Genomic DNA, 26,353 nt, shown 5'->3' with positions numbered 1-26,353 from the left:
ACAGTCAGGTGTGGAGAATAGGACATGGTGTTTAAAGCACCTGAGGTGAAAGTTACAAGAGGTGGGATGATTACGTCTCCGGTATGATAAAGCATTAATCATGATTTAGTGAGAGAAAGTGCAATAGTCCGGCGTCGGAATTGTCCAGGAAAGAAAGTTGTCAGGGGGCAAGTGGAGGGTCAGCAGACAGGCCAGAATCCGGGCAGAGTTTTCATAGGCAGGTGATGGGACTGTACGGGCCAGGAATCCAGGTAGGGGGACAGTAATACAGCAGTCAAGGATGGGACTTCAGGTGGGATGGGTAAGAGGAGGGCCAGGCACACAGATGGTTGATGACTGGTGATGATATACCTCACAAGTGAGGTACAGTAAGGGAGAAGAAAGAGAAATGTAGAATGGGTTAGTATAACTTGAAATCAATGTGGTTAATGTCAAGAAGTGATCAGTGGTGCTATATATTGTTACAGTAAATCATAGTGAGAATGGGCAAGAGAGGGAGAGTTGAGAGAAAGACAGTAGGGGAGAGAGGAGAGGGGGGGGGGTTGTACGGCGTGGCACATGAGAAGTCCATGACAGCACTATACTATAGCAGCATAACTAAGGCATGGTGAGGGGTAGTCGACACCAGCGCAGGTATGGTCAGTGACCACCATCTCATGCGCGACTAGGGTGCCAGTCACAGGAGGACTCAGCAGGGTGGTCCATTCCAAAATCCCCGAGATTGGTGAAGTTCCACACCGCACCATACCTAACTATGGGAGGCAGTAAAGAGGTATGTTTTAAGTCTAGACTTAAAAATAGGGAGGGTGTCTGCTAATCGAATTGAGGAAGGGAGATTATTCCAGAGGAGGGGTGCGCGATAGCTGAAAGCTCTGCCACCTACTGTCGTTTTTGAGATTCTTGGAATTACAAGGCCAGTATTCTGTGATCGTAGCGGTCTGGGCGGGTTATATGGGACTAGGAGATCTTTAATATATTCTGGTGCCTGGCTATTAATGGCTTTGTACGTTAGAAGTAATATTTTGAAGTCAATGCGACTTTTAACAGGCAGCCAATGTAGAGATGCCAGGAAATATGTTCATATTTTTTAGTTCTAGTGAGTGTGCGAGCAGCTGCATTTTGTATAAGCTGTTAGCTCTTTAGACAGGTGTTATTGCAGCCAGCATACAGACTATTGCAATAATCAATTCTTGAGGTTACAAAAGCATGGATTAATTTTTCAGCATCTGGTAAGGATAAGTTCCTTATCTTTGAAATGTTCCTTAGGTGATAGAATGAAGTTTTGGTAATCTGTTTTATGTGATTACTTAGTGATAGGTCTTGGTCAATTGTAACTCCTAGATTTTTAACACTTGTGGATGACGATAGTCGAAGGTATAGTTGTGTATCGTCTGCATAAGAATGAAATTTAATGCCATGTTTCCTAATTTCAGAGCCTAGGGGAAGCATATAGAGAGAAAATAACAGGGGCCCTAGTACTGAGCCTTGGGGCACCCCATATTTTACCATAGTCTGGATAGACGGTTTATTGTGGACTTGTACAAATTGTCTGCGGTTAGAAAGGTATGATCTAAACCAAGCGAGTGCTGAGTCAAATGCTCAAGCCTGTGAAGTAGTATGTCATGGTCTATGGTGTCGAAGGCAGCACTGAGGTCCAGGAGGACTAAAATTGATATATGTCCATTATCGGCAGCAATGAGGAGGTCGTTAAAAACTTTAACTAAGGCTGATTCAGTACTGTGGTGAGCTCTGAAACCAGACTGATATAATTCTTGGATTTTATTCATATGTAAGAAGGCACTAATTTGTTTGGACACAATTTTTTCTAGTATTTTCGACAGAAAAGGGAGATTAGATATAGGCCTATAGTTGGCCAGGCTGTTAGGGTCAAGGGTAGGTTTTTTGAGGGATGGCTTAATAACAGATAACTTAAACGACTGTGGTACATGCCCTGATAGCAGTGAATTATTTATGATCTGGAGCAAAGCATTATCCAAGAAAGGGAGAGCAGATTTCAGAAGATGAGTAGGAATAGGATCTAGTAGACTAGTTGTAGATTTTGATGAGGAAATTGTGAAGGTGAGGTCTAATATGTCGATAGGTGTAAATGAATTCAAAGTTGTTCGTCTCATCTGTGATTTAATTATGTTTTGGCTACCGTTCAGCAATGGAGTACAAATATCTGGTGAGACTGATTGGTTATTAATCTTATCTCTAATTGTTTCAATTTTGTCATTGAAAAAGTTCATGAAGTCATTACTGTTTAGGCATATAGGGATAGATTCGGTTACTTCAGTGTGGCTCTTCGTCAGGCGTGAAATTGTGGTAAAGAGATATTTTTGTTTTCTTCGATCAGCAAGGAATAGTAGGTTGACTTAGCCTCGTTGAGTGTTTTTTTGTAGGTGATAAGGCTATCTTTCCATGCTTGGCGGAAGACTTCCAATTTAGTAGTACGTACGCCATTTTTGTTCAAATTTGCGCGCTGCTTGTTTGAGGGTTTTTGTCTGTGTGGTGGACCATGGAGCACGCCTTACTTGTTTCCTTACTCTCTTTTTTAGTGGTGCTACTGAATCAAGGGTTGAGCGTAATGAGTTCATTACATTATCAGTTAACAAGTCGACCTCGGTTGGATTAAGGAAAGGGCCTATGTTCTGCTATTTTGGGTGATATATTTTGAGTCTGTTGTGTTCAAGACAAAGAGTGAACAAGGAATTAGTATCTTTATGTGGTTTATATTGCTTTGGGAGAAAGAAGGTGAGGTGAAAAACAGAAGTTTTTTTGAACAAGCTCATATTTGAAATCAAGACACTGCATGCATTTGTGTTTGGCTTTGTAGCTTTGTTTTTGGCAGTTGTGTTTGTTTGTGTGTTTGTGTGTTTGTGCACTAGCAAAACATTATCTTACTTGGATAGGGAAGAACATGTGTGTAGAGTGTGTGTGAGAGTGAGAGTGAGCATAGAGTTATGTTGAGGCAGTCATGCAGAGATTTCTGCTTGTGTTCTCGTCTCTCATTTTTAACCTCTCTGAGTGCGCTTCACTTATTACTAAATGCTTGCAAAATACATTCATGTACACGGACACACACAAACACACACACACACACACACACACACACACACACACTGAGAGAGAGAGGAAGAGAGAGAGAGCACTTTGATGGAATAGTAAAAAGACACATGGTCACACAAGCACACTCGCATATCTGTTGAAACCTAAAGCGGGTATGTAAAGGAAAATCGAAAGACATCCTGTTTTAATGTCACAGAACCTGTGTTACATCCCTGAACTCAATGCTTCCACAAGACTTTCACTGCAGACACTTCATAACTCTGCATCATGGAAGTGCTACATTCTGCTGTCACTGCAAAAGCAACTCCTGCCTTCTACACTTTTGTGGACGGCACTAATCACCCAACAGCATCGCCCTTCCATGGACCATTCTGCCGTATTTGCTCAGATCCCAAACTTGGTGGCATTTCGTACGGTCATACGGAATCTAATCTAAGCACACGCTGCCTCCGTCCAGTTGGAATAATTATTCAGCGTTAGTTCCATACGCATCCAAACACCACTAAGGCATCATGGCAGCCCGGCATGGGGTGTCATATGCGCTGTTTGTGCTTAGTGGTCAGAACGTCGTGCGTGGCATTAAAAACCATTTGGGTCCAATGTCAGAATGAGGCCGTGAGGGCCTCTGGAGTGAAGATTTATTTTGAATAGTGTGTGGAAAATTCACATGCGACACAGTCGTCAAGAACTTGGTGCAATGGGTATCCTCACGCCAGAATTGGACTGCGCTGAAGTCAGAGTCAGAGAACTGCATTCAGCAAATACTCAGACCCTAGAAGAAGAACATCTACTGTGTTTGTTTAATGAGTTGTGTTCTGTGAGGACTTGCTTGTTTTTCTGAAGGTGTGAGGTTTTGTGATTCATTTATAGAGAAAGGGGTAACACTTTACTTGACAGTATCGACATAAGAGTGACATGATACTGTCATGAACATATGACACTGTCATGACACATGCACCCTAATCCTAACCTCTAACCCTAACCCTAACTTGTTATGACAGAAAACGAGTATCTTAATAACAGAAGTGTTATGTCATAAAAGTTTATGACTTGTTTATGGCACATTCATGACAGTGTCATGTCACTCTTATGTTGATACTCTCAAGTAAAGTGTAACCGAGAAAGTGATGAATTCCTCAGACATCCATGAGCCCAGTTGTTCTGTTTGAGCCCTGGGATCCGTCGAGGAGGCCAATATCCAGACGTCGACAGCACAGCGACAACTTGAGCTCTAGCTGCAGTGTTACACAATCGGTTTTGTTTATCAGTATGCAGAGCGGGTGGGTTGTCCTCCCCTCGACACAGTGTTGAGTGTTCCGGCTCACTGGTGGCGACAGAGGCAGGTAAGGAAGTACAGCCGGACTGCTGGGGGGCTGGTTAGCCCCAGCAACTGGCCACGCGCGCCGAGGCACTCACTCACGGCTCCTCTCAAGCGCGACCCGGAGGAGTCCGCGTCTAATGGCTCAACACGGGCCGCATTAACAGCCCTAACGATCCAGGCGAGGGCTGGATTAATGGCGCAATCCTTGGGAAGAGTGCGGCCGCAGTCCGGCGTTTCTTCACTGCACTGCAGTCATGTCACAGCAGCACACTCACACAGCCTCTGCAGTCCTGTCTTGAATTTCCCCTGGGGATCAATAAAGTATCTATCTATCTATCTATCAGTCCGACCTGCAGCAGCACTGTCAGGGATAACGCTGCCGTACGTTGGAAGAGCTGAAGGAAACTGTTATAAATTCACTTTTTTCAGGCATGATGTTACATCAACTAAGACCACTTAAAACTAAAATGTGCCTGAGAAAAGAAAGAAAAACAGAAATTCTTAGTAGAAAAACTTAGTCAGGTAAAGGATGTTGCTTTTTCTGCTGTATTTAAGTATAAGTAAGTATAAGTATATATACTCTTTTGATCCCTTGAGGGAAATTTGGTCTCTGCATTTATCCCAATCCGTGAATTAGTGAAACACACTCAGCACACAGTGAGGTGAAGCACACACTAATCCCGGCGCAGTGAGCTGCCTGCAACAACAGCGGCGCTCGGGGAGCAGTGAGGGGTTAGGTGCCTTGCTGAAGGCCACTTCAGCCGTGCCTACTGGTTGGGGTTCGAACCGATAACCCTCCGGTCACAAGTCCGAAGCGCTAACCAGTAGGCCACGGCTGATTTATTCTGTAATTTTACAGTTTAGTTGGTAGGGCGTGCAAATTATTCGAGTAATGTGAATCACTGAAGGATAATGTGTATAATTGGTCATGTTGAAGGTACAGAAAGGAATTATAAGCCAGTAATTAACAGACAACATGCAATTTCCATCAGTAACATTCAAACAGACAAAGCCATTACTTTACTGACACTTTAGAAGGTGTTGTGTTTCAGCAATGAAGAGTCTGTTCAAGCTGTGTAAAGACGATATGTGGAAACACAGCAGTTAATTACTTCCCAATAGCTGCCTGAAGATTGATCTTGATCTTCCCTTCCAAAAAAACAACAAAAGCGGCAGACAGGCAAAAGAAGCAGATTATTTACAGATCTATTGTTGAAACATGAGTGAAGAGACTTTGGAGACCATCCATCAGCTGTCTCTTCTTCTTCTTCTTCTTCTTTTTCTTCTTCCCCTTCTCTCTCTCTCTCTCTCTCTCTCTCTCTTTCTCTCTCTCTCTCTCTCTCTCTCTCTCTCCAGGGCTTGTGCTTTATGGGCCTTGCAGCCGTATAAATCGCCAGCCTCATTAGCGCTCCTCCACCTGTCCTTTCACATCCTCCTCAACTTCCTCTCCTCCTCAGTAATCTCCTCCTATCCTATCGCTCTCCTTCACATTGTCTTTGTGCTCTACCCTTCTTTCCTCAGCTCTCTCTCTCTTTCTCTCTCTCTCCCTCTCTCTCTCTGATCTTGGCCATGCAGGCATATTTGACGCTCCCACCTGCTCCTCCTGGCTCCTCCTTCCCTCCTCATCTTCTCCATCTCTCTCCATGTCTCTTCCTCTCTGTCTGTATGGCTGACTGGGCTGTGGTGGTGGTGGTGGAGGTGGTGGAGGTGGTGGCGGTGCAGAAGGGCTGGATTGTGGCCCTGGTCGTCCCGCTGTGCTCTTGGTCTGGCTGTGGCAGACCCCCTGCTGCTGGAGCACATGGAGATGGCTCAGAGAGGAGGCCTCATTGCCTCTGTATCATTTAGGAGGAAGGGAGTGCCAAACTATCTCTCCATCTCCAGTTCACATTTCATTCTCTCCTCCCTCACACAGTTTCTCTCTCTCTCTCTCTCTCTCTCTCTCTCTTGTCTCTCACTCCTCTAACTGTTCACACCAATCCTGCCAGTTCCCTCCATCTTCTTGAGTGTGAGTAACTGCTGGTGTGAGCTTATGTTGAGCTTTCCCCTCTCACTCCTGCTGGCCGTGTGAGGTTCGGGGAGAGCTTGTTATACGTTTCTGACCGTGCCATAGTCCAGCCACTCCAGCAGCTACAGAGGCCAAAACCAGCCACTTGCCCGTAATTGAGGGCCCCTTTTAGGAAGGAGCAAAGGAAATGAACAGGCTTTAATGTCTGGCTGGGTTAGGGAATGCTTGCATTTTTGTGGTGTGTTTTTCGGTGTGTTTGTGGATAACTGCATACCTTTGTGTGTGTGTGTGTGTTAATGTTTGTGTGTGCGTGTGTGAATGCCTGTGTCTGTCTCTGCCTTCTTCCACATGTTTGAATATGTGCGTATCTGTATTTTTTTTAGGAGTGCCTGTTTGTGTGTGTATATATTTGTCTCAGGGTTCCCACGGGTCATGGAATTTCTGGAATATCATGGAAGTCTATTCCAGACATGGAAAGTCAGGGAATTTTATCATTTGTGGGGCAAAGTCATGGAATATCAGGGAATTTGGTTATAGCAGTTTAAAATGTACTTGTCAAAATACATTAATGCAGATACAGTATTATGTCCGTGCAGAATTGGTATATATTTTAGCTTTACTGCTTGCTTGAGTGGTTGTGGTTAGACCAACTGTGCTTATTCAATGCCCATTTATTCATCTCCCACTCTATAAAAGTCACATATTCTTGAACGCTACGCGGCTACTCTGAAATCTTTGGTCAGTATATTGTACGATTCATTCTATAGTAGCTCATGGAAATTCATGTTTTTCGTCAGGGAAAAGTCATCAAATTTTACATCTGACTTAGAGTGGGAACCCTGTTGTCTGTGTAAATGTATAGTATAGTAGTATAGTATATATACTCTTTTGATCCCGTGAGGGAAATTTGGTCTCTGCATTTATCCCAATCCGTGAATTAGTGAAACACACTCAGCACACAGTGAACACACAGTGAGGTGAAGCACACACTAATCCTGGCGCAGTGAGATGCCTGCAACAACAGCGGCGCTCGGGGAGCAGTGAGGGGTTAGGTGCCTTACTTCAACCGTGCCTACTGGTCGGGGTTTGAACCGGCAACCCTCCGGTTACAAGTCCGAAGCGCTAACCAGTAGGCCACGGCTGCCCTCTTCCACACGTTTGTACTGTATGTGTGCGTGTCTGTATTTTTGTGCATATGCCTGTTCATGTCTGCTGCCCGCATACGCATTTATGTGTGTGTGCTCTCATTTGTGTTTGTTTGTGTTTGACTGGCTGTGCTGTGGTTTGTGTGATATAAAGGCCATTGTTTTGGAAATCTGTTGCTGTTCGTTGGGCTGTTGGAGCGGAACAGTCACAGCCCCTTGGCCCCAGGACAGCGCTGGCTTTTTGAATGGCACACTGAACCAGTCAGTGGGTAAAGCCTCTCCTGCTTCAGCACCTTACAGAAGGGGAAATGAGTGCGCTCCCCCCTCTCTCTCTCTTCCCTCTCTCTCTCTCTCTCTCTCTCTCTCTCTCTCTCTCTCTGTCTTCTTAATATCTCATTTTTAGGCAATAGGTTTCTGGTGAAGTGTTAGAAGGAGGAAAGAGGAGGAGAGAGGCATGTGGAAAAAGGCAGAATTGTGTTTTTTGCATGCTGATCTGATTTTTTACATTCCAAAGGGAGCGTTTCATTCCGAGATGATTTCCCTTTCGCCCGGAGCCTTCCCATTCCGTATGCAGCGGCGGCCCCTGCCGAGCCACATGAATATGTGAGAAGCACACGCCAGACCGCCCGAAAAACAGAGAGACGGATGGAGAGGGCGGAGGTAAAGCAGGGGGGACACGGCTCGGTCTCTCTGAGTGGACTTGAGCTGCTGCCATCGGGAGGGGTCGGTCATCTCCATGGCAACCAGAGGAAGGGCCCTCCTTTTTCCCCCGTCAACTGTCCATGCGTCGCAGAAACTTGCGCGTGGTTGTCTGTCCCACGCCGACTCTATCCTGGAGATGTCTCCTGATCTCTGGTGACTTATGGTGGAATCAAAGGGGATTGCGCCGCGCCGGTTGCCGTATTGCTTTTGTCATTGGCAGCGTTTAAGGCTTCGGGGGCTGTACCGGATGAGGCGGCGTGTGCCTCTGGGGGACACTGCTCTAATATATGCATTTAAGGGTCGGCCGGGAGGCTTGGAGGCTCGCGCCTGCACACAGGCACAGAGCTGCTGAGGATCCACAGCCTCGGAATCAATTAAGCTCCTGCAGCAAATGCCCGCAATGAAAACTCCCATGTCAACAGCCGTATTAACAAGCAATATAAAACTATTGAGCGCTAGAGAGCTCCTCAGCACCAAACATGAAACATTTAAATGTAATGAATCACCTGTTGATGTGAGCTGATGCCTGGGCCCCTCTGGAGAGAATGCGGTGCTCTCTTCATACCAAGCGCTCGCTGCGTGTAATTAGCCCAGCGCGGTTCTGTAAGCGTGCACGTGACCGACTTCATGAGCGTGCCGTGCACGTGACTGGGATGGATGTGCAGGTGCGCGTTAATGAGGAAGATCTGTCCCCACGCCTGCTGCACACACCGCCGACCAGCGTTTCAATGGGAATGGGAATTAGCCAAGTGAGGACGGGATGCAGCAAATGGAACATGAGAAGCCCAAACGCTGAAGCGCTCCTGAGTGCTGCTGGACCTCAGCTCATCGCATAGGCATGTTCACTGTGAAGAGGACCTGTGGGGGGACCAGCAAACGCACTGGCCTTACTCAGTTCCTCTCTGGTGAAGCGCCGCAGTAGAGTGTGGACGTACAGTAGACATGAAGAAGGGAAGACAGCCATGGAGAGAGACACAGGAAGGCATGGGCTGCAGCGATAAGAGTTTCCATTAGTTTTAATCTGCCTCATATCCCTCACTTCCCCCTTATGAAGATGAGGCTGTGAAGGGGGAGGGCTGAACTAATGGTGGCACATGATCATCAAATGGAAAGCAGTTGCATGCCCTATCAAACACAAACACACACTCACACACACACACACATGCACATATGTACTGCCCCTTGCTCACAGAGCATTTTTCATGCACTGCTGTTTGTTTCATGTTCTGGGCTTTGTCTGTGCCTGTGTGCGTCTGATAGTGTGTCACATTTCAAGCATCTCATCATCTCTGTACTTCAGACCGCTTTACTGGAGTAAGAGAGTGCCATTAGCGGAGCCTGGTCCAATCTGGTCCTGATCGTCTGTGTGACTGAAGGAGCGGCCACTCGTGTGTGCATTAATGGCCAGAGAGGCAGAACGCATTCAGATGCATCCTTTATGACAGAAGAGAGACACAGTGGGGTGGATGGAGAGAGTGCTTGGGTTTCAGAGAGGGATGATTGCAATCAGCACAACACACGTACACATGCACGCACATACACACGCACACGCACAAACACAGACACACATACTCACGCACACACACATACACACACACACACACACACACACACAAACACACACAAAAACATGCACAAATGCACAAACACATAGGGAAACGCATGAGGGACTCACACACATGCTCACACATAGGTACACACAAACACCCCCTCCAACAACCCCCCTCCAACCTCCAACCCCCCCCCCCCCCCCCTTGTCAAACCTGTCCCTCTCTCCACCAGTTCTACCTCTCCATCCTCTCTTTCTCTTGCTCCCCCTCTCCTTCCACCCTCCCCTCCCTCTCTGCTGACAGAGGGCTGCAGACTGACTGTGGCTTTGATCACCTCTCCTTCGTCTCCCTTTGTGCTTGGAGCTGGATGGGAGACGTCACCCTCTGTTCCTCTAAACCTGTCACTGCTGCCGCTCACTCACAACACATAATACATGAAGTAATCAGTGGGCGTGCAAACTGCTATGTTTTGGAGTGTGTGTGTGTGTGTGTGTGTATGTGTGTGTGTATGTGTGTGTGTGTGTGTGTGTGTGTATGTGTGTGTGTGTATGTGAGAGAGAGAGAGAGAGAGAGAGGAATAAAGGGATTTGGATACACTATAAATCTTAATACAAAAGCATGTAAAAGTCTTTTCATGACCTGGTGGATGAAAACAGCCTTCAATCAGTTTGGTGCAACGGTGACGTTTTAAAATGGATCCCAGATTCACAACATGTCTCTTTTTACTGTAAAATTGCAAGGGTGATTGGAGGGGAGCAGTACAAATGTTGAGATTCAACCTGGCCAGAAAAGCCACCTAGAGCAGTTTGCATTTCACAGCACTTCTCACCTTCCTGCATGCCTTTCCAGAGGAATTATTGTCACTTCCTGAGAGGACTCCCCACTCACTCTCCCCCCCACACACAAAAACACACACACACACACCGCAAACACACACACACACACACACACACACACACCGCAAACACACACCGCACACACACACACACACACACACACAAACACACACTCACAGGGGAATACTCCACAGGGACCCATCTCTCCAGTTATATACTGCTGATGTATTGAGAATCCCCCTCATGCTAATCCGCACTGTCAATAACCATGATGTGCAAAAGAAACTGACTCAGCGATTTCCAGAGCTTTCCGCTGTTTTTCCAGAGCTGTTTTCCATGGCTGAATGGCTGTCAGACAGGAGATATGGCAGTATGACTTCAGGAATTATTGACAAGGTATGAGTGGCACAGCACTATGTGTGTGTGTGTGTGTGTGTGTGTGTGTGTGTGTGTGTGTGTGTGTGTGTGTGTGTGTCTGTGTGTGTTTAGATGTGGGTGTGGATGTGTCTTTTGTTTGCATATACATTCACATGATGTCCTTTTAATCTAACAAAACAAAACCTATACTGGCATGTCAGCTTGAACTTAGATTATCAAACAAGCAATGTATGCTTACACTGATGAATCATAGAGTCCACCATAGCTGTACACTTAAGAAATAACTTTAAGCAACACAATTGCACACAATGTTTTATTGGGGACTCTAAAACAGCTTGGAGATCAATACTTAACTGCTACTGGGATTCAGTTCAAAATAAAACACACATTTTGGGCCAGAGTCAATTCCTGAATTGGCAGGTTTCTATTTGGCAGTCAGGTTGTGTCCCTGAGCAGTGGAAAGGTCAGGTGTAAACCCATTTGACAGGTTAATGTTCAGTTTCCTGGGTAATGTTACTATATACCAGTGTTTCTCAAACTTTTTTTCTGGGGACCCACTTTTTAAAAATGACAGACTATCCGACCCAACTCGTGACTGTGGTAGTTAACAAACTAGATCAGTGGTTTACAAACTTTTTCTTTGAGGGGGCATTCTCGAGCCCCACCTGTCCCTCATCGCTCTAAGAAAGTGGTAGGTCAAGCTTAAAATTGTCAAATTTATTGAAATAATGTTCTAAATATATCCTCTTCAACAGAGTTAAAATCAGCTGGTGCTGCAGATATAATAATAAATAAATACATAACACACATATTTCTGTTTTCCAGCAATTGGGAAGCATAGGCCATTATACAGCATTGTACAATATATTCAATGAAATGCCAACATGCTGCATTAAATGGATCCATAATCCAGTCATACTGAGCACTGCTGGTTGGGAAATATTTTTGAAATAAACTTTGCAGGGATGTGATGTAGGCCTACTGTTGAATACATGGGATCACAAGAGTGCCTCCCAATCAGACGTTTCAGCGATTTCGCTCAGAAATCTCAAAGGCATAATACTGTCGCGATCGAGGCGCCTGTCCCATACTGAAGTTTTTTTGGTGAATGCAGTAATCTTATTTGTTAGGTGAGGTAGGTGCTTGTCTTTGCCTTGTAACTGGACATTTAACTCAAATGTATCGCTAAGATATATCAAATATATCGCCAAGATGGGCCAGCTTCGTCAAGAAATGTTCATTAATGAACGTGCTTGCAGATTCAAACATGCGCTCTTCCTCCAAGAAGAGGCGACTCGGAGCTCATACTGCGCGACAGCACTTTACCTCGGGAAAGCCACCTCGGGACTAACTAAGCTGCCTTGACACGAGCGCTTCCCTGTGAATATCACAGTGCGTCCATTGCGCATCGGGTGCTACCTGGGCCCAGCGTACAGATAAAAAATAAATAAAAAAACACGTCAGTTCACGCCCCACCTGGCATGTCTCCGCGACCCACAGTTTGAGAAACGCTGCTATATACTGTCATTTTAGAATGGACAGTATACAGTAAGTGTTGTCTCAGTGTTGGACAACTGAACATCTGAATGAAGCCTTAGATGTAACTAAGCTAGCATAGAGAGAGGCTTCCGAAAATATGTACCAAGGCCAAGAAAGCGACAAGTTGTGGACATCTGTTTCATTGGTCAGAAAAAATATAGTATATATTTCCACATGCTATTGCTAACCCCCCTCCCACATATACGACAATAAGTGGGGGGCCCTTAATACATCTGGGCCCAGGGGCCTGAAAGTTCATAATCCGCCCATGACCTTATGAAGAGATGCGTTCACTTGTCATCATAATAGCAATGGGCCATGGTGTAAATCGCTCGTGGCTCTTAAAGGAGACGGCATGGGATTGGATGTAACGCCCAAAACACAACACACAGCACAAAACACATTCAGTACAATTCAAAACAAATGTAAGTAGCATGTGCCTGGCATCTTATCATTTATTCTGCTATCAAACTAGTCTACTATCAAAAAGTGGACTTTGCCATCTAAATGCACTTAAACCACACATTTTAAATCTTCAGAATAGGGCTCTTAGTTGTTCCACTCTGGAGCCCTGAGACCATCTGATGGGGTGCCAGTCAAGCTCCTGAACCCTCCTGGCATGTTCCCCTCTGAAGGGGAAATCCCCCAGGGAAGGCCTGTGTTTCTCGCTCCAGATGTCTTGTCTTCTCCCCAGGAGCATTGGAGCATAGCAGGGCCCTCTGCATCTCTGTAACCTGCCCATTATATCCTCAGTGCTGTTTAACACAGCTGGAATTGTGGGACGTCGGGGCCTGGCGCCTGTGCCTACCCCACCCATATCCGTGCACAGTAAATGTCTTTCATTTTCTATTCTAATGGGAGGAATAGAATAATTTGCCATAATTGTTCATTAACATGGTTAATTAAACTGACTGCCAATAAAGGCCGGCCTCCATTCTCTTTTATGACATCTTTTATACCCTCTCGCTCACTGTCTCTGCCACACACACCCTCTTATCCGCGCCCGTTTTCTTCCTCAGTGAAATGCTAAGTGGCTTCCATTCAAATACCAGCTCGCTCAGTTAGTCACCTGCAGGGCCGTGCTAGGGAATCTCTGTCGGCCAAGGTTAGTGCGCGCCGCTGCTATCTCCCCGGCAGGCCTTTGCTACCATCGGGCGCCTCATTGCCAGGCTGTCAGAGATAAGTGGGGGACAGTAAAGGGAGTGAAAACAGAAGGGTTTAGTCTGAGGGGTGGGGTAGGGGTGTAGGGAAGGGAAAGAAGGGTCAATGGAACCAATTACTGGAATCTCCGCTATGCTCTGGCTCAGTACACCTCCCCCCACCACTACCACACACACACACACACACACACACACGCACACACAGACACACACACACACAGAAAGACACACACACATGCCCGCCTGTTCCCGTTCCTCGTGGCTTCTGGCCCTCTTGCAGGTGCCAGCTCTGATAACAAGGCCCCTGTCAACCCCTGAAAAGCACACGTTCCCATTCCCACCACCCCCTCATCCCCTCATCATCCCTCTCCATGACGACCCGCTTCGCACGCAGTCTGTCATCGCCACTTTTTTGAAGATTCTTTTTTTCTATTAGATGCAAGAATTTCTTTGTGAGCTACTTCGAACAAAAAGAGGGAGAGAGAGAGAGAGGAGAAGAAAAAAAAGCATTTTCTATTTAGGGGGTAAAAGGAGGGTTTGACAAGAAAGGGTATTCCTAAAAATTGGCTTCTCTCCCGCGGGAGAGGTTGGGTTTGCGACAGGAAAGGACCAGGGAGGGCTGCCAAAAGATGCTGGCGTTTAGTGAACCACATGCTGGCAATGATGGCATTCCCCAGTGAGACCGGGACGCCTAGTGCCCGCATGCCACTCTGTGCCTTAAAATAACTCCCCATCCTAAAATGGGAACGCTACAATAGAATGGCAGGCCATTAATAGAAGTGCAGTGGCTATAGCACAGCAAGGACGCGGGCTAGAGCAAACTCATGGTCATAAAACTCTATATGGATGCTGACAAATGCTGACAGTGCCGGGATCATAAAATATGGCCAAGTGCTGAGCATCATCCAGAGCTGTAAATAAAGCAGATGGGAATCTGATACAGAGTCTTGAGCTAATCTGAAGCATGCATGGCAGCTTGTCATAACCGGCTCGCATCTCTGAGCTGAAGCGGAGCTGCAACTCGTTGCGTGCAAGTTATTTATTTATCAGCATGCTTTTATCCAGGGCATCTCGCAGCAAATATCTACGGCAGAGCGAAATCACTGACCTTGGCGTTTGCTAGTGGAGTGCAGTAGCAGCATCATCATCATCAGAGCCCTGCAGACGAGACTTGCACTTGCCAGGGGAAATAGGGAGGGAAGAGAGAGAGAGAGCGAGAGAGAGAGAGAGAGAGATGGCTAGGTGAATGCAGGGATCACGTGACCACATGCCTCACCCAGCGGTCCCCTCGCATGTCTCACCACATGAATTACAATCATTCGCGCTCGTTTAATTTCACAAAGTCATTGAGAGTGACCGTGCTGATGGATGGCACCCACCTGGTGCGTGTGGTGTCCCACGCGGAGGCCTGGCGGGGCCGCGAGGAGACCCGCTGATTCTCCGTCCTGCTCCTCCGATAGGGCTCATCTTTTGTCGCTTATTAATTCAGGCGAGTTTCATGTTTGCTTCTCCCCCCATATCTCATCTCCTCCATTTCTGTCCTTTTGCTATTCCGCTTTCTCCCTCCCTCTCTCTCTCTCTCTCTCTCTCTCTCTCTCTCTCTCTCTCTCTCTCTCCTTTGTCTCTTCCTCTCATTAAATGGATGATTGAGGCTGGTGATTATTAAGGGTTTGTTTTCCTATGTAATTCTCTTCTAATTGCTTCAGCCAGAAGATCCACAGAGTTTGTATGGCAGTCAGGCAGGCCTCTGATTGATCTATTAGCAGTTGAGATGTGTCGGCCATGCATTGGCGATTGCCTTTTGTGTTGTGGGGAGCAGCAGAAGTGTGATCTCCTCTTGTGTCTTCTTTCTTGCGCTGAGTAGCTATTATCGCTTCCAGCTGGAACACATGCCTACATCGGAGCGCTGATAATGGTCATTAGGAGGAGACGTTGGCCGGACTGGAAGTCAGAAAAAAGCAATCAGCTGAACAACTGAGTCGGCACAACTCTTCCTCCCTCATGTCTTTAGCTACACTGTCTCTCTCTCTCTCTCTCTCTCTCTCTGTATGTATGTGCTTATGTGTGTGTGTTTATGTGTGATCAATAAAAGCCCTTTAGGGTCTTAGCCCTTTGCCACAAGAGATGGTCTTGGTGCCCTCTCCCCCCCCCCCACCCGTGAGGGAAATTTGGTCTCTGCATTTATCCCAATCCGTGAAACACACTCAGCACACAGTGAGGTGAAGCACACGCTAATCCCGACGCAGTGAGCTGCCTGCAACGGTGCTCGGGGAGCAGTGAGGGGTTAGGTGCCTTGCTCGAGGGCCCTTCTACTGGTCGGGGTTCGAACCGGCAACCCTCCGGTTACAAGTCTGAAGCGCTAACCAGTAGGCTACGGCTGCCCCCATCAGCCACATCATCTCCTGATGACTAAAACCTTACAAACTGAACTGATCTGCTGCTGATGTACCAAAAGCTTTAGTAAGTCATCTGTAGAACCCATTTTTATGGGTGTAAGTCCTATGTGGCCAGCCCCTAGCCCTTTTTAAATGAGCTTACCACACCCACAGCCTGTCATCAAAGTCAGGCTGGTTTACTCAAAGAAACAGAACAACACTGAACTCGTCTGAGCTGTGGAGTTGCCTCTTATCTGGATACTGTAGTGAAGGGCATACACAATACTTATGAGCCAATAAAATAACCTTCCTGTGAAATGGGACTGCTGGAAATTGCCAATTGAGTTGTGTTAATATACACATGTCGCGTGGAACGGCTTGGGCTTTTTGTAGCGAGCTGCTAAGTGTTAAAAATGACCGCCCTTTGCTTCGCCGTTTTACATCCGTGCAGTCTGGCCTGCCTCCAAAGCCAGCCAAGTAACGGCCGGCGGCTCGCTCCCTCATCTGCCAGACCAGATCAGCACTCAAATAAAACAAACTCCCCCAACACCGCCCCCCCATGCACTTTTCTGTTTTTATGTGCGGACATGGAAGGAAGGCTTCGTATCTCGCAGCTTTTTATTCCTGACGGGCATTTTTTTTTTATTATTAAGCAGAAAGTCTTGTTAAGTTGGCCTGCCACAGAATAACAGCAGGCTTTTTACAATGAAAAATTTAAGCAAACAGGCAAAGGGCCTCCTCGCTCCAAACGGTCCTGCGTACGCTTAAACGCTGCTAAAGCAGACATTTTTGACTGTGCAGCTGAACTCTCGGTGCTCTCCGAGGGTTGTCAGGTTGAAAGCGTCTCTAAGAGCTGGAACAGACTCGGGTCCACCGGAGGCTAGAGGCAGCGTGGAACATCAGCTCACATAACAGAACAGCTCCCCGGTTCTTATACGTCACACAGCATTCTCCTGTTTGGCTGTTTTGCAGATTTGAACTGGTTCATGAAAATAATGGTCTGTGTGTGTTCATGAAAGAATGTCTAATATTTTCTTGATTCAAAAAATACTTAAGTCCACAAAGAGCGTTTTGTGAAGATGGACGAGGGCCGATTAAGAAAACAGATTTGAGAATGCTGTGACTTTGGCCAAGTGAGTGCGCAGCTGCCAGCAGGAGATGCCATTTCCCTGCAACCCCGAGCTGCATGAGGCTCTGCCCACATCCCATCCCATGCAAGTAACCCTGCACACATCCCATTACAGAATCAACCGTTTCTGAATCACACTACAGTTACCAGACTGAACATTTCTAATCAACCAAAACATCATGTATTGAATAATAAAGTAATAGAATGATAGTTATTTGCTCTTACAATACAATACAAGGTTGGATTGAAGACTGACCAAGGAAAAAACATAAAACAATAATACAACTTTAATCATTCAGCACTCAACAACTATGCACCAAGGCAAGAAACAAGAACAAGGGTGAAAAGTGTGTGCTATTGCAGACTCCGTTCAGATGAAGGCTAAAGCTAGAGAATGGCTTTGGAACATGGTGGTACATGGCTGGCCCAAGTCATGAACTGCCTCATGCCATAATGCCTTAAAAATACACATGCTATGCCATTGACACATAGACATTAAAATGAGTTACAGGGTGTTAAATTGAATAGGAAAGAATGCAACATTAGATAGTAAGATTGTAGTTAGATTGTACATTGTGATTCTAATAAAAATGTTATGTTAAAAATATTACAAGAAAGAATGGGATAATACATAATCAACAGATTCATATGAAACATTTAAAACTCATGGATTGGACTCGTGCCTCTTGTTGAGATGTTTCCTACCTGGCATTGAGCACAGCTGGGATGAAGTGCCCTCTGTTAGTGTTAGCAGCAGCGCTTTAGCCGTGCGTCAGGGTCTGTTTTCCACCAGGAGTGGCCCACCAAGTGGCGTCATCCCCTGCTAAGACGTTGATAATCCCACTCCAATTTTCTCAAGATGGGATTTGTCCAGTTCAATTTTGTAATGCATTTTTCAATAGGAAATTTAATTAAGAACTCCTGTGCTGTACTCTACCTCCCATCTCCACCTGCCACCCCCCCCCCCCCCCACCTCCACTCACACTAATGTCAATGGTTGTGAGGCGATCACCTCCACCTGCAGATTATCATCCAAATGTATTAGTGGGTCACAGGTGAATGGAATGGGCCGGCTCTAATCTTTTGCTGTGAAAAGTGGCTTAATGTAACTCATATTCACAGAGGAGTCGGCGTGGAAATCCAGCCTTTCATTGTTTTGTTTTGTTTCATTTTCTTGAGGCTCAGCTCTTAAGCACCGTGTCGTGCCCAGTGGGGAGAGGGATTGGGTGCTCGCAGGATGGTGGTAAGAGTTGACATGAAGTACATGTACGTGACAGGAAGCTGTTATGGCCAGCTTAGTGAATGACCTTCACCACCAGTCAGGGCAATTGTAGGGAACTACCAGGAAGAGCTCTGTGGTTGTGGAATGTGGCTGTGGTCACACCAGACGGTTTACTGCTGTTGCCTAGTACATTGTTTTTCAGTCGGTAACAGTATGTGTGTGTGTATGTGTGTGTGTGTGTGTGTGTGTGTGTGTGTGGGGGGGGGGGGGGGGTCTGGGGAGGGGGTGCTGATGCAAAGCACATGTTTCATGTACAACCAACTAGCAATGTGTGTTTAATATGCATTAATGTTCAGCTAACACTCTTTTCTTTCTCTGGGCCATGAAAGTAGATTAGGGCAGAACAGAGCGTCCCACGCTGCTTTGTTCCTCGTCAGTGCAGATTGAATTATTTGATAAAGTTTAGAATCGCCCTGCATCACTTCCTAGTCAAGCCTCCGGAGCTGTTGCAACTATTAGATGTCTTCAAGGAGTCATTTTTCTCAGGAAACACAAATACATTTTGTGATCTTATCGCAGTGCCTCTACGTGCTTAATACACTATTCATGAACACAACAACAGAAAGGCTCCATTTCTCTATTTGTTTATAGTGAGCAAGGACAAATCTACTTTTTAACAGAAGTGGTGTTTTTGAATCACAGGCTGAATGCATAGTGCTTTCTGGTACAAGCTTGTGACAGATAAATGTTTGCTTGGCACTCGTACACATGTAGATGACTGCAGCCCTGAGGGTGTGTTGAGCTGATGACCTACGGTACAGTGAAGGTGCTGGACATCAGAGGGTGTTAAATTGTGAAGTGAAGGTGCTGGACATGAGTACTGGACATGGTCACATGCTGGAGGTGCTGGACATGAGTACTGGACATGGTCACACTCACGTGGTCTTATCAGAAGCGCTTAAGCTGATGTACAAATGGAGCAGGACTTTACATGACACATAATCTCATCTGTAAACACACACACACAAGTGAGTGCACATGCACACACAATTTATTGTGCAGTGTCTCAATATGTTGTTTGCAGCAGGCTGGTGTAACTGCTCTGGCCTGTAAGTGAACAGCAGGTGTTAGCACATGGACACTGAGGCAATCCAGCCTGTCTGTTTGACCTGCCCGGCTACCACAACCTGTCTGTTTGACCTGCCCGGCTACCACAACCTGTCTGTTTGACCTGCCCGGCTACCACAACCACCCACCACACCATCAGCCACACCAGCATCATGTAGCCAGACTGCCCACAGCCCACTCACGCAGCCCACAACACCCCACCAACACTTCAGAACCATCCTCACTCGACCACAGCGATCACTCGCCACCCTCACCGGCTACAGCGCTCACTCGCCACCCTCACCGGCCACAGCACTCACTCGGCCACAGCGCTCACTCGCCACCCTCACCGGCTACAGCGCTCACTCGCCACCCTCACCGGCCACAGCACTCACTCGGCCACAGCGCTCACTCGCCACCCTCACCGGCTACAGCGCTCACTCGCCACCCTCACCGGCCACAGCACTCACTCGGCTACAGCGCTCACTCGGCCACAGCACTTACTCGCCACCCTCACCGGCTACAGCGCTCACTCGCCACCCTCACCGGCTACAGCGCTCACTCGCCATCCTTACCAGCTACAGCACTCACTCGGCCACAGCGCTCACTCGCCATCCTTACCGGCTACAGCACTCACTCGACCACAGCGCTCACTCGGCTACAGCGCTCACTCGCCACCCTCACCGGCTACAGCGCCCACTCGGCATTCAGTCCTGTCTGGGCTACTATGGACGACACTTAAGCATAAACATAAACACTGTAAGCTGATTTTAATTGTAATGTGCTGACAAATAAGATATGTACAGTATACTGGTCTTGATACCAATGGTGATGTTTGAGATCTAGTTGCGCAGGATGAAGAAATTATTTCTCAATGCTTTGTATACAGTATCTGGGATGTTCAGGAGTAATCTGAAACAGAGATGAAATAGAACACAGAACACACATTTATACAGATATTTTACCTTTTCCAACAACAAAAGCAAAAATATACAGTATTGCCTCTGTACTAGTGAGAGAGACGATTGGTCCCTCGTACAACTCACAAAAGCAACAGCAACCCCTTCGTGTTGTCCCCTTGCATGGCTTGCAGTGAGGTATCGCTATGCGCTATGATGTTTTTACTGAGATCGCCGAGTGTTTCTTCATGCAGGGAACAGACTGGCTTTCGGTTCACTTTGACACAAAAGACTAATGATTTGTTGTGAAACACTCAAGCATTTTGCATCAATGTCTCTCTTGCTTTGCCAAAACGGCATCATCTCAGAGATGGCACTCTTGCTGTGAGGGGACGCTCTTAATTAGACAATGATTCAGCAAGCGGAGTTCAAAGTCCAGTTAAAAAACAATAATCTGTTGTTCAGTATTCAGTTATTCAGCATTGAGTTTTTGCAAAAGGTTGAAAAGATTGTGAATAACATGTATCAAGGCTAGGAAACGGAGCAGCCATTTGACGCTGATTAGAGTCGCTCTCCCTTTTTCCCTATTTTGCCCCCTTTTTCCCACACTTTTATTCTATCAGTTGTTCCTTTAAACCTCATTCTCTTTTTCTCTTTCTCCCTCCCTCTGTCTCTTTCTCTCGGTCGGGTGAATTGCTAACTGAGGTCGAACCTTCTGTCAGGGTATTGCTTCAGGTTAAGAGGTTTGGGGTGTTTTTGATCACAGAGCTCTGTGTGTGTGTGTGTGTGTGTGTGTGTGTGTGCGTGCGTGCGTGCGTGTGTGTGTGTGTTTTTCTCATTGACCACAGCGTGTCATTTTGTGGTCATTCCTTTGAGTATGTTTTTAGCCTCAGAGCAATGTTCTTTCGAAAGTTATTGCATGTTATTATTTGTATGTGCACATAATATATATTGAGCATGAAATGACTCTGCTGAGTCGAGTTAAACGCTTATCGGTAAGCCCTCCTCCCTCTTAGCTGGGAGGTGTTGTGGTGGCGCTGTCCTTGCCTGGACGCCTGCATCTGTGGCCCGCCTGCAGATGATTGCGTGTCAACATAGCCTCTCCACCTTTATCAGCACAGCTGCAGGTCAGCTTGCTCTACCACACACACAGACACACACACACACACACACACACACACACCGAGGGAGGGAGAGCGAGGGATGGGAAAAAAAGCCCCCTATTGAATATGTATAATAAAACATGTGCTTGCGAGTCTGATAAAGCCCAGCGTCTTCTCCCTTCTCGTTTTTTGGCGAGCACGCAGTGCAGAAATTCACGAGTGGAGAGCCACAGAGAGTAGGAAGTGGGCGGCTGGGGTTAAGAGAGGCGGAGCGATAAGGGATCGCCTTATCTAAGGAGCTGTCAGTGATCTTTGACCATGACTGCTAGCACATTCTCCAAAAATGAACATATTCACACACATACACATACACACACACACATACACACACATACACACACACACTCTCTCACTCACACTCACACATCCCTCACTTGCTTAACACTTCTAGCTACAGTTTGCCACGGCCCACTGTGACGGTGTGCATACCAGATATCACGATCAGATCCCAGGCAGCCACTGCAGGCGCGCTGCGTGTTTGGAGCTGCAGCCGTCCTGTCAGCCACGAGCATCAGGGCGCACTCGAGCAGGGACGAGCTGGAGCAGGAGAGCCCTGGGATTGGCCGCCTCGCCAGGAGATTGCTAAATTATACACAACTGTGAGGACTTTGACAACTACCTTATTCTAGAGACAAGACTAACTCCAAGCCTATCGTTACTGGTGCCTGAAGACTAACTCCAAGCCTATCATTATTGGTGCCTGAAGACCAACTCCAAGCCTATCGTTACTAGTACCTGAAGACTAACTCCAAGCCTATCGTTACTGGTGCCTGAAGCATAACTCCAAGCCTAACGCTACCAATGCCGGAAGTCTAGTCTGTCTCCTTAAGGAAAAGTATGATTTGGATTCGGGCACTGACCTGCCCACCTTACTGAGAGAAGTTTCCTTTGCCGTCTTGCTGTTATTCTTTAATGCACTATGAGGATATTGAGGTATGACTGACAGTGGTGACCCCTCACTGCTGTGTCCATTGAGGGGTACTGCTGGGAGACGGCGCTCTGGGGCAGCTGCTTGAGATGGCCCGGGCCCTGTGCTGCTGCGGAGGCAGGGTTGCTGAGGAAGAGGTAAGGACACTCTGTGTGTGTGTGTGTGTGTGTGTGTGTGTGTGTGTGTGTGTGTGTGTCAGGTCAGAGGGACTCTTTCAGTGGGAAGAGGTAAGGACAGAGCGCTACGTTGTAGCCACCACAGCCACTTCACGTGGCCAGTTGTAATGCACTCTGTGTGTGTGTGTGTGTGTGTGTGTGTGTGTGTGTGTGTGTGTGTGTCAGGTCAGAAGAAGTAAGCAGCTGCTGGAAATGAGTCTGCTCTTCTTGAGTGGCTCAGTGGTTTTGACATGGTCTTCCTCTCTGATAGCTGGTGTGTGCAGGCAGGATTGCATCACTCCAGAATTACCCCAGTTCCACAACTATGAGATACTCCCATCTCACGTCCACAAAACGGCCTCTGAGGGACTTCTTCCGTTTGCAATCATGAATCATGCAAAACCTAATAAAAAAGGGCCATTTTGGAATCCATTGAAGTATCAGCTAACTAGCTTAATAACAGTTAGTGGGCTCTTAATCAAACCTACACCAAATCAATCATGCATAGAACAGGACGAAAACAAAACAAAAACCAAAAGGCCATCTAAGCAGTGGGATGGGGATGACGAGCAGGTAAGCAGGCTGGCTGGGGGGGGGGGACATGTTGAGTAATTGCTGACGTGTGCTGAAGGGGCATGCATAGGCAGGCAGAGGAATGCTCGCCACCCGAGGGCAGAGTATTATGCTCCCAGTCAGAGTGAAACCTGCCCCAGCCTGAGAGTTCAGGGCAGCTGGATGCAGTGCTGACACTAAACACAGACAGCACAGGCTATATAGAGCTCTGTGTGTATCACACCCTGGCAAGGTAGGTCACTGGTCCTTTGATTTTGGAGACATTGTATTATTACGCATCGCTCATGCGTGCATGAGTGTGTGTTTGTTTGTGTGTGTGTGTGTGTGTGTGTGTGTGTGTGTGTTGTCTGAGTATGAGTTGTTGCGGGTTGTGTATGGTGTTTCACTATGTGCAAACTTTATTACTTTTACTTTTCTGCATACTGATACTCTCTCTCTTACTCTCTCTCCCCTCCTCTCTCTCTCTCTCTCTCTCTTACTCCTGTCTCTCTCTTCCTCCTGTCTCTCTCTCTCTCTCTCTCTCTCTCTCTTCCTCCTGTCTCTTTCTCTCTCTTTCTCTCTCTCTCTCTCACTCTCTCCTCCTGTCTCTTTCTCACTGCTCTGCGAACCAGTGAAGTCTGGTCAGTGTTCAATGTGCTCAGTGTTTGGATATTCATCATATTCTCTTTGTTCTGCATGTCATTTTTTGTGGGCCAGCTTTGACTGCTCTCTATAACATGGGTGACAAGGGAGATGTTTAAAGGGATAGAAAATGTACCCCCTACTCTCTCTCTCTCTCTCTCTCTCTCTCTCATCCTCTGTCTCGTGTTTTTTTCCTTTTGTTAGATATGTATGTTGAGCGCAGTGTGTCATTTCTCTAGAGTGACTGCTTACTTTGTAACTAGAGTGCTCAGACTCATGAAGAAACAGAAAAAGACAACACGCCTCATGAAGTAGGACAAACACGCCTGCACCAGCGCAACGCATGCAGCCACACTGGACACACACTTAAATACACCACTGGTAACATATGTGTGTGCACATACACACACACACACACACACACACACACACACACACAAGATGAATTACATGGATATGCACACATATGCTTTTTCAGTTGGGGAGCTGCAGGGATTGATGTCTCTCTTGCATCTCAGGGAAGCAGAGAAGCCTCATTCTTTCATGTGACATGATGTGAAGCTCCAGTCTGTCTCCTACACACACACACACACACACACACACACACACACACACACACACACACACACACACACTCATACAAGCAACAGGCATCCAACATATGCTAAGGTGGTCCTGGGGTGTGAAGGCATGAGTTGAGCACAAGTGTGTGTGCTGTGTGTTTTTGTGTGTGTCTGTGGAGCTGGAGCTGCCATGGTCTCGATGGGCCATTTTGAGCTGTTTGATGTGGTGATGGGGGCTGGTTCCGCCGGGCTGATCAAATGGAGCCTAAAATGCATCACTTTCCACCAAATTTGACACCATTACGGTTTCATCTGCAAGGTCTCGTATTCAGATGCTCTCGAGGGAGGTTGCGAATCCAACTGTTCTGCTTGGTTTTGCTGCTTATGTATCAGTTTTGATGTGTGTGTGTGTGTGTGTGTGTGTGTGTGTGTGTGTGTGTGTGTGTGTGTGTATGTGTGTGTGTGTTGTCTTCATGTACTGTATACTTGCATTGACCTCAACAGTTTTGGGAGAAACAAAGCACTTTTCAAGTTTCCTCCGTATGGACCAATCGCATTGCTGTCATGGGTAGTCTTGAATACTAAGGAGGCTTGACTCAGTGGGAAATATGTGCAAAGAATTGCATCACAAAAAGGGAATAAAAGTTCTGAGGTAGACTGGCATTGCAGGGAGTCCAACAATCACAACAAGAGAAGGAGGGAGAGAGAAAGAGATTATTTATGGTGCGTATTGCTGAGCAGAGGAGCTCACCATCTTCGGCTGCCATGGAAGCATTTTTTCAGTGCTGCATACAGTAGGTGCTTCATAGGTGTGTACCTATTTTTTGCGTGTTCATGCACTTCATCCAGTCCAGGGCCAGATGGTGCAGAAGAGTCTCTTGTATTGCAGGTAGCGTGTTGGTCATTACTACAGAGTCAGCAAGGCCCCTCATCCTGTTGGACACTCTCCCTTGTAGCCTTCTCCAGTCAGTAATGCCTGACCCATAATCACGCCTGCAATGTCTAATTAGCCACTGGCTCTAGGCCTAAAATGATATTGTGTCTATACTGTGTCTGATTTTGTGATGCTGTTAGCAAGGCTAGCAGTAAGGATTGCTTGATGTGTGATGTTTGTGTGTGTGTGTGTGTGGTGTGTGTGTGTGGGTGGATGGGGGATGTTTGGTGAGGGGTTGGATGTGCTAAGTCACACTACAGCAGTCAGACTGAAGTCTGTGCTACCCACATTCCAGTAGCATCCATCCATCCCTGCAGTAGCAGTGTCACATCTTCCCTTTTGACATCTGACACTGTACACAGAAGGTGTGTGAGAGAAAGGTGTGCTTTCTGAGTGTGTGTGTGTGTGTGTGTGTGTGTGTGTGTGTGTGTGTGTGCGTGCATGTCTTTGTATGTGTGTGTGTGTGTGTGTGTGTGTGTGTGTGTGTGTGTGTGTGCATGTCTTTGAATGTGTGTGTGTGTGTGTGTGTGAGAGAGTGTGCTCGAAAGAGGAGGAGCAGGTGTAGAGAAGAGGAAGAGCTCTAAAGGGAGAACAGGAAGTGGAACTTTTGTGTTCTGAGAGTGAGGCACCTTTACCTGATCCCAACATGCTGTATCTCAATCAGAGTACTCTGCTGGCTTGCTTGGGGTCTCTGTGTGTATTGTAGTGTGTGTAGCATGTGGTCAAATGATGTATACTGGAACATATACTGTAGATGCGCTTGTGTGTGTGTGTGTGTATGAAGCGTCGTTGATTTAGAGTTTGTGTGTGCAGCAGCAGAGATGTTAAATTTGTGTGTATTATTATTATTATTATTATTATTATGTGTGTGTGTTGGTTTGTTTTATTATGTGTGTGTTGTTATTATGTGTGTGAGTGTGTGTGTGTGTGTGTGTGTGTGTGTGTGTGTGTGTGTGTGTGTGTGTGTGTGTGTGTGTGT

General features: G+C 46.7%; 1 protein-coding gene across 6 annotated transcripts in view; it reads left to right on the top strand.

Annotated features, from left to right (window-relative positions):
- Window positions 1-26,353, top strand: part of inpp4b (inositol polyphosphate-4-phosphatase type II B) — a 181,704-nt gene that overhangs the window by 13,505 nt on the left and 141,846 nt on the right. Inside the window, exon 1 of one of the 6 annotated variants that reach the window (XM_076294965.1) lies at window positions 11,005-11,024. The exons of 3 other annotated variants lie outside the window; for them this stretch is intronic. Coding sequence is in view for 1 of the 3 variants with exons in the window: in XM_076294966.1 (XP_076151081.1) it covers window positions 22,618-22,665 (48 nt within the window). In the remaining 2 variants the exon portion in view is untranslated. Of the gene's footprint in view, window positions 1-11,004; window positions 11,025-22,217; window positions 22,666-23,409; window positions 23,489-26,353 lie in introns of those variants that run through there. 2 more of the 6 variants (XM_076294966.1, XM_076294970.1) reach the window with 2 other exon arrangements.

Source organism: Alosa pseudoharengus, unplaced genomic scaffold, assembly GCF_046254945.1.
Source record: "Alosa pseudoharengus isolate Yale_2024_CS ecotype anadromous, Long Island Sound unplaced genomic scaffold, YU_APseudo_1.1 YU_APseudo_1.1_scf_2, whole genome shotgun sequence".
Classification (NCBI taxonomy): domain Eukaryota; kingdom Metazoa; phylum Chordata; class Actinopteri; order Clupeiformes; family Clupeidae; genus Alosa; species Alosa pseudoharengus.
This window is presented reverse-complemented; position numbering and strand designations above follow the sequence as displayed.